Source organism: Palaemon carinicauda, chromosome 37 (assembly GCF_036898095.1).
Source record: "Palaemon carinicauda isolate YSFRI2023 chromosome 37, ASM3689809v2, whole genome shotgun sequence".
NCBI lineage: Eukaryota > Metazoa > Arthropoda > Malacostraca > Decapoda > Palaemonidae > Palaemon > Palaemon carinicauda.
This window is the reverse complement of record NC_090761.1, coordinates 1,276,875-1,288,059: the sequence shown is the minus strand read 5'-3', so window position 1 is coordinate 1,288,059 and position 11,185 is coordinate 1,276,875. Positions and strand designations below refer to the sequence as shown.

Sequence of the window (11,185 nt, the reverse complement as noted above, 5' to 3'; positions counted from 1 at the left end):
TTTAGGAGTAAGGAGTTTTTTGGTTGTACAGTAGTCAACGATAACACCTGTCACTCTTGATGTTCAAATGTTTTTCTACCACAAGGTAACCCTAGCATCTGATTTCTTAATAGTTGCATATTTGTATAGTTTAAATTAAGATTTGAGGAGACCTTCCTTCTTAGAGATTGCATAAGAAAACTTCAAGGTAATGCTTAGCAACAGTCATTTTTGAAAAAAATAATAAAGTTCCTTTGATGCTTTGGCTTCATGCCTTTTTAATGAATAGCATTGCAGAGAATTAGTAATAATTTTCCTCAGAACTCCTTAATTCTCCTAGATTTCTGTTTTATTTAACCTAAATCCTGATAAATTTTCTGATTTCATGTGAGTCTATGAAAATTATTCAGCATCCATAACCTAATTTTTTGTCAGAAGTGGTTTTAGGACATGTCATATTTTCATATCAGTAATTTACTCTTCTTCCACATTTCACTGAAAAATTCTCTTGTTATCCTAATTATTTTTTTGTTCAACAGTGTGCAGTGAAGGCATCCTTTAGGGAATCAACATACTATGGCATCCAACAGTTACCAGAAGGAATGAAATGCTACCTGTCATTTCCAGACACCTCTGCAGCTTCTTTGCTGAAGACAAATAACCTCAAAAGAAATGTTTGGGAAGTATGTAAATTTCGATTGTAAGCAAATTTTTAAAATCTTTTATAATTCAACACATTAACATATGGATCAAGTTAATGGGTTCTGTCAGATACAGTTAACAGATTGGTTCATTATAATTAATGTGTTTTCGGCAAACTAATTTGGGAAGGTATTTGAACATTAATAATATGCATCATAAAAGGATTAGGTAATGTAGTATGAACAAATAGGGAGCTGATGTAAAGATTGGTGGAAGCGAAGCTTTCTTTAGAGGAGACAAGAAAATAGGTTGTGTGTGGCAGTCTTCTTGACCTGATTATAACAAAATGGAAGAGCTAAGCATAGGATGTAGTAGTTCTGAAAGCTAATGCATAGGAAGACTGCAGATGAGTGAAAATGTAGCAGGATTTGGTGATATCAGTGATTAGGTCTACATTCTTAGGGAAAAGAGCAAACCTTAAGCAATTAAAGTGAAATAGATAAACCCATCTTAAGTGAATTGGGAGTCTAACATTGATCTTTGGACCAGCATTGTATTGATCAGGTCTGAACCTTGGATCTCAGAAGGTAAGAGCCATAGTCCATCTCTGTAGTTGGAATTTGTTCTGGATAGCGTGTTTATAGGAAATTAGGCTAACACAAAGTTTTGATAACACCACAAAAAGTCTAAGTTTACACTCCTGTGGGAAAAATGAAACTTATTAGGGACATGATGACGTTGTATAGTGAAGAGGGAATCTGATATGCTAGTTGACTAACGCAAAATTAGTAGCTTAGCTTTAGAAAATCTGATATACGGCACACTTTTTACCCCTGAACGTAGAGGGAAATGACCTAGCCATGTATTTGCTGATAAGCAAAGCTGACTGGTACGACATTGAGAAGCTAAAGGCTAGGCTGAGAAAAGCCTTTACAATACATTTAGCTATAGAGTGTTGGAAGTTATTAAGGCTGAAGGGAGTGGGATGTAGGTGAATGTTTTTGCCAACATAACATTAAGATCAGCTGGCCTGTCTAAGTACAAGGGTAAAATGGTAGAAATAACAGTCAAGTTAGCAATCTTAATATGTTTTCCAGAACCCATTTCAACAGCGTTGCAACAACAGGGCCACTTGAATGAAGTGATGTTCTAATTGATGGATAGGGTAAAGCTCAGACGTTTAAAAGTCTGGATTTTAAATGTTCAGGCCCTTATATGGCGGGGACTAAAAGAGACCAAATCTGACTGTGATCTGCTATCGAAGGAATCAAAAAAGAGTTCATAAGAATGAATGATGGAAGAATTACAGCAACCTTACTTGTGTCCCAAGGAAAGCATGTGGATAGATTAGTGCTACCAATTCTTTCATTAGTGCCAGAAATCAAGGGATGAAGTATGTCTGGTACTGGACTTCTAAGAATTAGATCATTATGCACAGTGTCATACTTGAGACCATGCGACAGATGAGTGTGGAGGGACCCTATGGGAGTGGACACGGAGAATTAATGCCACTACTGTTCTTGATACTTGGTCTCAGCCAACCTGCAGCTTGCAGTTCCTCATAGACACCATTCTTTGGAAATATCAGCTGGTGAATTACTTGGAAAAGATTTACTGCCTACTGACATTGGGGCTCGGGCTGAACAGGGCATTTCATGGCAGTGTTCCTTAAGATGATCCAGGGAAAGAGTTTGAAAGTGATGTCCAGTATCAGCCTGGTATGAAGGTGATATTCTGGTCCCTTAAATGGCTGTGACAGAAGAAGAGGTTGCAAAACATTTATAGAGATTATGGCTGGCTGTAAAATCTCCAGAGCACTTGGATGGCAGAGCTACTATGGGACTAATGTTGAATAACAGCAATGTAAGGAGGCTGCTTTTCCAAAAAACTGTCATGGAAGTTATTCTTAATATTAAGAAGATTAGTCGGCTCCTACCCCATTACTGGTTGACCTAGAAGGATGTGTAGTGAAAGAAGAAAGTGCAAGGAATGATATGAAAGGATAACGTTAGAGAAACAATGATGACTACAATCAGAATTTAGCGTAGATCGTCAAGAAGGATGATCCAGAAAGAGGATGTGCTATGTACTAATGCAGAAAAAGGAGGTAATATGGTGTAAAACAAGTAGTTTAGCACAGGAGTAGTGCTAGAGATAGCAGGTGAAGTGTTGGAACATATTACATAGTTGACAAAAAAGACGATCGTTGTTCTAACAACATGGGAGAGTAGGATGCAGTGTTGAAATGTATTAACCTAGCATTTAAATGATGGTTCCGCAACTTGATCTTTGAATGAACTCAGTTATAGTGTTCAGCTGGGATATGTCATTTATCACAGCCAAGAAGATTGTAAATATGAGGTAGGCACCGTGAATGATAATAAAGCATCGGTAGGGAATCTTTGGAGAACTAGTAAAGGAATTCTAGTTAAAACCATGCCTCTCAGTCATGCCCTTACAAAAGATAAAGACATATTCACTAACTAGGGTAAAGAAGGCCTGGTCGTCTTAGTGGCTAGGATGTATTTTGCTGTCGTACTAGGTTTATTGGAGATAAATTGTATGCGCCACATGGAATGGATAAGGACCTCTTCCAGGTCAGGGTTATTGACTCAAGTATAACAAAGGAATCTGTGCAACAAGTGGTGAAAGGCTATAACAAATGACAGTCAATCATCCATGAGTTGGGAGGGACTCGGGTAAAAACCAGCTGGACAAGGCTGGTAATAAATGCAATGCCTTACTGATTAGGGCTGTATATCTTCATAACTGATTGCGGGCTAGGCAGAGTGATAAAATGGATGAGGTTGTGGCCTGAGATGGAATCTGAAATTAATGGTATTTTAGAAGAAGGGCTCAGTGAAGCTATCAAGAAGGAGCTTGAGAGTTTGACCTTCTGGTGGCACTTTATAGCAATATGTTTACAAGTGCAAATCAAATAAATGAAAGGCTCTGTAGAGCAATCAAGATCATAGCTAAGAGAGGGAAGATATCCTGATGGAAGGAGTTTTCAGGTATAACATGCTGATGGATCTGTGCTTCAACAACCGGTCTGAAACCACTATGGTTTGTGAGGAGATATGGGTGAAACCCCCAAAATACTTGATGCATGACCCTATGGTGATAGAGTAAAATGTTTGATGTCCACTTAGTGTGAGAGATAATGGAAATATTGTGAAAAATTATACAATCAAGTTTGGCACTGTTGTTCTCCCATTATAGTAATCTAATCTGATTGATTACCCAAATAAAAGTCCAAAATGGCTACTAAATTAGCCACCCTAAGTTGATGTTTTGCTTAGCATTGGTAGATGAACACAGAAGGTATCTATATTTGACTGAGTATATCTAGCACACAAACTTTCAAGAGAATGAAGTGGATGAATTTTTTTATTGAGTAATAGTTGGGCACATCGGTGACATAGTTGTTGTGAAACTCAGCATTAGGTTCAATGCCAGCTAAGTAGGAAATGTAAATTGACATTATACTACAATAACCTAATAGTATTCAAAATTCTGCTTAACTAACCCAAAATCAGTTAAGCAGCTACACCTGAATGGGCAGGACATATCAGCATGGGGGATCTAAGCCAAAGATAACAGGGATTTAGTTATATGGATGGTATAAAGATTGCAGGGGACATATGACAATGGATGAATATTCAAACGACATGTAGCGATAGGTGCAAGAATCTAGTTGTAACCCATACCCCGAAGTGTTTATTATACATTTGCAGCATGTTGAAGTATTTGACCCTTGAGCCTAAGCATCATATAGATTGTGGATGCTAGCATTACTGAAAATTCATGAAACCAGGATTGGACTATGTGTTATCTATGTAAGGAGATTAAGAAAGATCTAATGCCTCCCCAAGCCAATATTGTTAGAAAATGAATTGATGGATATATGAACTTGGCAAAGAGTATTCGTCTGCTTCACTGCCAATCAAGTTAGTCCCTGCAAGACTTTGCAAAAGTAGTGGATAAATGAAACTTTGAAACAAAATATAACACTGTATCAAGAGAGTTGCAGCACAAAGTTAAGCAGAGCTGAAATTAGATCAACCTATGCAGGTAACAGTGATAAGGGCGGTAGAAGTAAAATCCCATGAAATATTCAAGAATCTAAAACACAACAATTTTTCTTATGTGAAATCGAAGTGGTGGAGCTTATAAAAACAATGAAATGTAAGTGGATGACTGCAGGAACATTCAGTGAAAAGAGATTTCTTGCCAAACTAAGTACAGGAGGTGTCATAGAAAAATAAGTGAAATATAACCAGTTTAGTTGCCCTTTATATCCGAGGAAGAGCCGGCCTAAAGGTTTAGGAGCCAGAGAAAGCATTGGAGCACTGCAGAGAAGCATATCCAATTGGTTTCTCCAAACTAGTCACCTACATTAGTAAGATGCTAGTGATGTTAGAGATTCACTCATTTTCCAGCTTGCTGACTTGACCATAATTTACACGTAGAGGCTGCAACAGCTTGGTGTTGAATTGCGTGATATTCGTGCTATTCGACTAAAGGACCTGTCACTTTTTCACATTCACAAGTTACAAGCTATCACAAGGGGAAAGATATCCTGCTGGCCTTTGAAAAGGATGCAGTTGGTTCATTCCTCTTACAATTATCCAATTATGGTGAAGTAATTCCTCTAATGAAAGCTGCTGAAATAATAATATAAGACATTCTCCATCAAAAGTCAAATTTTCACAACACCTTTTATGGCAGAGATTTAGTTTTTATGCTGAAATTACTATGCATGATTGAACATGGTTCATATATTACGTCCAAAATCCTGCTAGGAGCATCCAAATATGACCTTTCCATAACACAGTTCCCATAATAAAATTACTTTACAAAATGCAAGGAAAGAGCATATATCCTCGGTCATTTGGAAGACAGTGAAAAATTTTTAAAAGTCTACATGGGCCCGGATGTGTTTACCAAGATAAGGAAGAGACAAATCGTTGAAATGTTCAATGATAAATGTGTTCAGCATGTAATACGAAAAGATTCTATAAATATCAGCACACCTAGGCAAGGCAGTTGCTGCACAATATGTTTAAGATGGAGCAATGTGTTCAAAAGTGTTATAGAAACAGTTATTCACAATTGAAGCGGGGATATCATATATTCAAGCTCAAACATCGTTCAATGGTGTAAATGTGTCAATTTTCCGTACCTAAGCACTGAAAATGCTGGTAATGGCGAGGGCCTGTCAAAATGTAGTCAAATTGAAAGTAAAAAAGAATCAAAGCATCCAGAAGGACATACTAATATTTGGCCAGCATACATCACCCAAATACCCTCTAGAAGCATGCCGATCCGTACCAGCATCAGTCGATCTTGTCGTGCATGAAAGAAGAAAATCTTATATGGGAAAAATCTTCCTCATTGAGGATATGACTGATGCAGGTAGTATCCTATCGCCAGCCCACCATACAACACAGAAGTGGAACAAACTATTTGAAGTAAGCATTCTAATAATGATGCAAATGTGTCAAGACCAAGTTCACTCTATTGTAACGATGAAGCATGCTATGGTGAAGGTCTGCGTTACTGTGGCTTTTATGAATTCAGGGTAGACACATGTCATTGCTATTGACCAACCATTGTATATACCGAGCGAACAAATACAATGCACTTGGTCTGAGTATGGAGATGACAAATTGGTGGTGTCTATTTTTTGGGTGATTTCATATAGAGATTTCTGCACTGAGATCAATAGGAACAATATGAAACAGTTGCTATTGTGAAAACAAAGGTGGCCGCATTTGGTATAGCAGTTATTGCAGTCTTAGCTGTGTGTGTTCAGTGATGACAAGACAAGACAAACACACTAGATCTCTGCAGACAAATTGCAAAAGCTTATGCAAAATGCATACCAGGATTAATGGGCTGATATTTCTACCTTATTAGATAAAAACTTTGAGAAATGAAATGAACAGCAGAGTAAAAAGAACCCTCAGATCCAGTTTTAGAATCTGGTGTTGAGCATGGAACTTGTCATAATAACCATTTTCCGCTCCTGCAGAAAAGGTGACTTCAACTTGTACTGTGAAGCCATTTCATAACTGGTAATTCATGTTTTTGCTAAAATCAATGCAAATTAAGTGCTATTGATCCCAATTTAATTTAGAGATATGATATCACTTAATGTTAATTCGTCATCCACAATTATAGAAGAAATTTCTCTGCACTAACATTTAATGAAGCACACAGGAAAAATAGCACAGTGATAAAAATAGATAGAGGAGCAATTGGGTTGACAGATGATGCATCAACAATTCATAGGTGTATAGTCCTGAGACCTAATGTTTGTGGTCTACTATCCAAATACAAAGCCTTACCTCCCTAGACTTGAAAGAGATTTATTGATCATGCAAAAGAAGACAGCATCTCAAAAGGGGATTACTATTGTGCCAGGTATTATTGGGTGGATTTAGTCTCTGATGTACATAACATCTGGAACTTAAGACGAGGTTGAAAAGGAGACAAGGTAGTAGAAGAATGTGCCAGGAACAAGTAAGCCACCGGTAATCATAAAAGCTTCCTCCTTGCAAAGAAGATGTGTGTAGCAGAGATGATAGGAACAGTCATTATCCCAGAAAGAGAAGATGCTATATGCAGATGATGGAACTCTCCTTGTATCAATTCCATCTCATGAATATAGATCTGGGGTTGCTGAATTCCCTAATAGTGATCTAGCTAAAATTAGTGCATGACGCAAGTTAGGGGGCATGAAGTTGAATCCCAACAAAACTCGAAGTATGATAGTAAGTAGGTCGAGGACAGTGGTACCTAAACTTCCAGATCTCAGTATTGATAATGTTTCTTCAACTCAGTATGACTCTTCCAAAGTTTTAGGTGTGACTCTCGACAGGTAATTTACTTTTGAAAAACACATTAGCTCTATCTCTTCTTCAGTTGCGCAAAAAAATTAGCTTATTGAGAAAGACTTCTAAGATTTTCAGTGATTGATCTATTTTGAAGTGTTTTAATTATGTCATTCTACCTTACTGCGAGTGTTATCCTCATGTTTGTTCTCCAGCTGCGGATTTTCATCTTATCCTATTGGACAGAATCTATTAAATTTCTTATTCCTGAACTAGATATTAATCTCTGAGACCGTCGCTCAACTAGTTCATAATTCTGACCATCCTTTGTATTAAAATCTTCCTGGAGGGTACCAGCCTGTTCATAATACTTGACATGCAGTTAATTTCAATAGTCATGCCTTCTCCATCATGAGGATCATGAAGCTGTGACTAAGTTCAGAAATGATCTTCCTTATCAGGTAGCTGAATTGATGAAACTTAAAAAGTTCTAACTTGCAGCAAATATTTTTTTTTTTTTTTTTTGTTGAAGAGGCTTACATAATTCTCTTTATATAGTTTACTTATGAAAGATCTGTTTTGATGTTGTCACTGTTCTTAGAATATCTTATTCTATTTGCTTATTACTTCTCTTGTAGTTTATTTGTTTCCTTATTTCCTTTCCTCACTGGGCTATTTTCCCTGTTGGAGCCCTTGGGCTTAGAGTATCCTGCCCTTCCAACTGGGTTGTAGAATAGATAGTAATACTAATAATCATAATAATTAGTAATATGATGAAGTCTCTGGATGCAGTATTCCAAAGTTGTCATAAGGATGCCGACTCTGAATTGGGTGTACATGCGAGGAGTGTATCATCTGATGGGCAAAAGTCTATTATCATTAAGACCAATGGTATGGATGCGCTAGTAATATCTTTGCGCCATCCTTACAGCAATAAGGTATTGAGAAAATGGGGATTACCTTTGGCTAAAGATCAACGATTCAATGAGTTACAGTACACGAGGAAGTTTGTACAATAGGGATTGAGAGATCTAGATGGGTTTCATACTTCTGTGTGTTTACTGGATTTGACATCATATATTCCATTTGTGGAAGGAAAAAGGAAAAAAATCTGCAGGGCAGACTTGGAACATATTTGATGACATTTCTGAAACATTCACTAATCTCAGCTAGCATCCAGCATTGATTCGTGATCTTGACCTACAGAGACGGGAGAAATTTGTGGTCTTTATGTACAATAGATTAAGTACTGCTGCTATTGTGGATGAAGTAAGACTAGATCTCTTTGCTCACTTCTAGAGGCCTTGCAACTTTTTTTCCACCAACACATGTAGTTTTCAGAGAACATGTAAAGCTTGGAACCTATCAGGCTTTGGTCATTGCTGAATGAGACCATATACAGGAAGGAGAGACGTGGCTGATATGTTGTTCAATACTCTCCACTATATTAGTGAGCTATTGGGAACCTAAAAAATGTTCCTATAAAAAGGATGCAAAAGAATAAGTAATTGCTTATACATAGCGATTCTCTACACATCCTAGAGGAACAGTGGCATGGGTAAAATCTTTTGGTGCCATGCTTATGAAATGAAAAACAGGACAACCTGATGGTCATCTTGAAAAAATAAAAAAAATGTAAAATCATAAAAAAATATATGCAACTCTGCCCTAAAAACTAAATTCTTGAAAATATGAAATTTTGTATTATAAACATTAAAATCAACTTCACTAGGCTCGAAAAACATAGAAATCCACATATAGATCTTACAAATATTTCTAAGGAAAATATCCACTTTGGGTGACTAATTTTGCAGCCAACGTTAAGAAATAGCTGCCATCTTACATTTGTAACTGGCCAATGGCCTCATATTTGATTAGTATTACATGGATATCAAGTTTTCAAATTTTTGTTTGGATCTTCATTTGCACGATTCTTTTTAATAAATTATTTGCTCATAGTAAAACTAACCTGGTATTGGTGGCCTTCACTAGTACAGCTTTGCTGATCGTTGCTATACAGAAAACTTTAGTAATGTTAAGGTGTCCTTACTCAGAGTGTGTAAAGACACAAACACACCCTATAAGATATACATACACTTCCTCTTCTTTGTCTGGATCTTCTCCCACTTTCATATGGGGTCGATGTTTCTGGCCAGCATTCTCCATCTACCTCTGTCCCACACTTCATCTAAGGTTAATCCCTTTGATCGAAGGTCATCCTTGATACATTCCATCCACCTTCGCTTTGGTCTCCCTCTCATCGTTTCCTGTACCTACATTTATATATATATATATATATATATATATTTATATATATATATATATATATATATGTATATATATATATATATATATATGAATATAAATATGTATATATATATATATATATATGTATATATATATATATATATATACATATATATACATATATATATATATATATATATATGTATATTGTCTTTGACAATTTCATAATTTTGTATTTTTTCCCTAGTTGCTAGTTGGACAGGAGACGCAAAAGATGTCCACAGCAAAAGCACCTGTGACCCCAGTAGAAACCACTTCAACTGGAATATCTGGAGGTAATATAGACGTATTCAGTTTTTCGGTTTACATTTTCATTTATTGGAAGTTTGTGTTTTGGCAGAGGATTTGGGGAAGTCACTGAAAGCCTTATATGTATCGCAATAATGTCAAAGTTTAAAGGTCGCTTATGAATAGAAGGCTATATCATAGACAAGAGGCTGAGCATATAATCGATATGATCACCAGCTCTCTAGTTAAGCTAGCAAAAGACAGACATGGGGGTTCTACCCAAACGTCCATCACAAGGAGGTTTTACATCCTAGCTTATAGCTATAATGAAGATGGCATGAAGGTTTGTTTAGGGAGACCTTATATAAGATAAGATTTAGTTTTTATGGTGAATACTGATATATAGTGAAGTGAGTGCTTTGTTAATGAGTTTACCATTAAAAAATTCAGTTTCTAACAACAAGAAAAACGTGTTTGCTAAAAGGAACAATTCAAGTAAAATAACAATATTTTTCATCATTCATGATTTTCTTTTACAGACATCTGTACTGCCTGTGACCCACATGATCCTAATACTTGGGGTATAATCCGCGGACAGGTGGGATGCTCAATTTACAACTTGTGCACTTCGGATGGTTTATCCACTCAAAAGTGTGGCATTTCCCTTGTGCTCAGCTCTGATGATATCTGTGATTTCTCTGATAAATTCAATGAGCCATGCCTTTGCAAATAGACATTACATGAACTATAGAACCTGAAAAAACTCAAACTTAATTATCTCCGATTTCAAATCTCATGAATTTGGTAATTAGAGTAACATCCTTGAATGATACTGTAAGTATTTTGTAACTGATTACTCGTCTTTTAAATCCCTCATCCATGAGCAGCATAAACATAATTAGAATAGATTTACTTTAGGGTGTTGTATTGTATCACAACAGATTGAGCTCAGTAAAAGTCTAGTACAAGCTCTTTTAGAAATTTATTAACCATCCTAATATTTAAAATATTCAAATATTAATTTTTTTTTATTTACGAACTTCTAATATATAGGTCCTTGAAAATGAGGAAGCAACTAAGCAAGCTATCTTGTATAAGACAGAGAACAACCTTAAAGAAGCGAGGCATACTGTGTGAAAGTATCGTTTGTGTTCTATTGGAGGTTTTCTTAAGAACTGACTGAAAGCTAC

General features: G+C 36.4%; 1 protein-coding gene across 1 annotated transcript in view; it reads left to right on the top strand.

The window, feature by feature from the left end:
- The window catches only part of LOC137628951 (uncharacterized), a 13,397-nt gene extending 2,669 nt beyond the window's left edge, over nt 1-10,728 (top strand). Inside the window, exons 2-4 of the mRNA XM_068360205.1 lie at nt 519-662; nt 9,955-10,042; nt 10,535-10,728. Coding sequence (XP_068216306.1) covers nt 519-662; nt 9,955-10,042; nt 10,535-10,728 — 426 coding nt within the window. The remainder of the gene's footprint in view (nt 1-518; nt 663-9,954; nt 10,043-10,534) is intronic.
- Nucleotides 10,729-11,185: the final 457 nt, after the last annotated feature.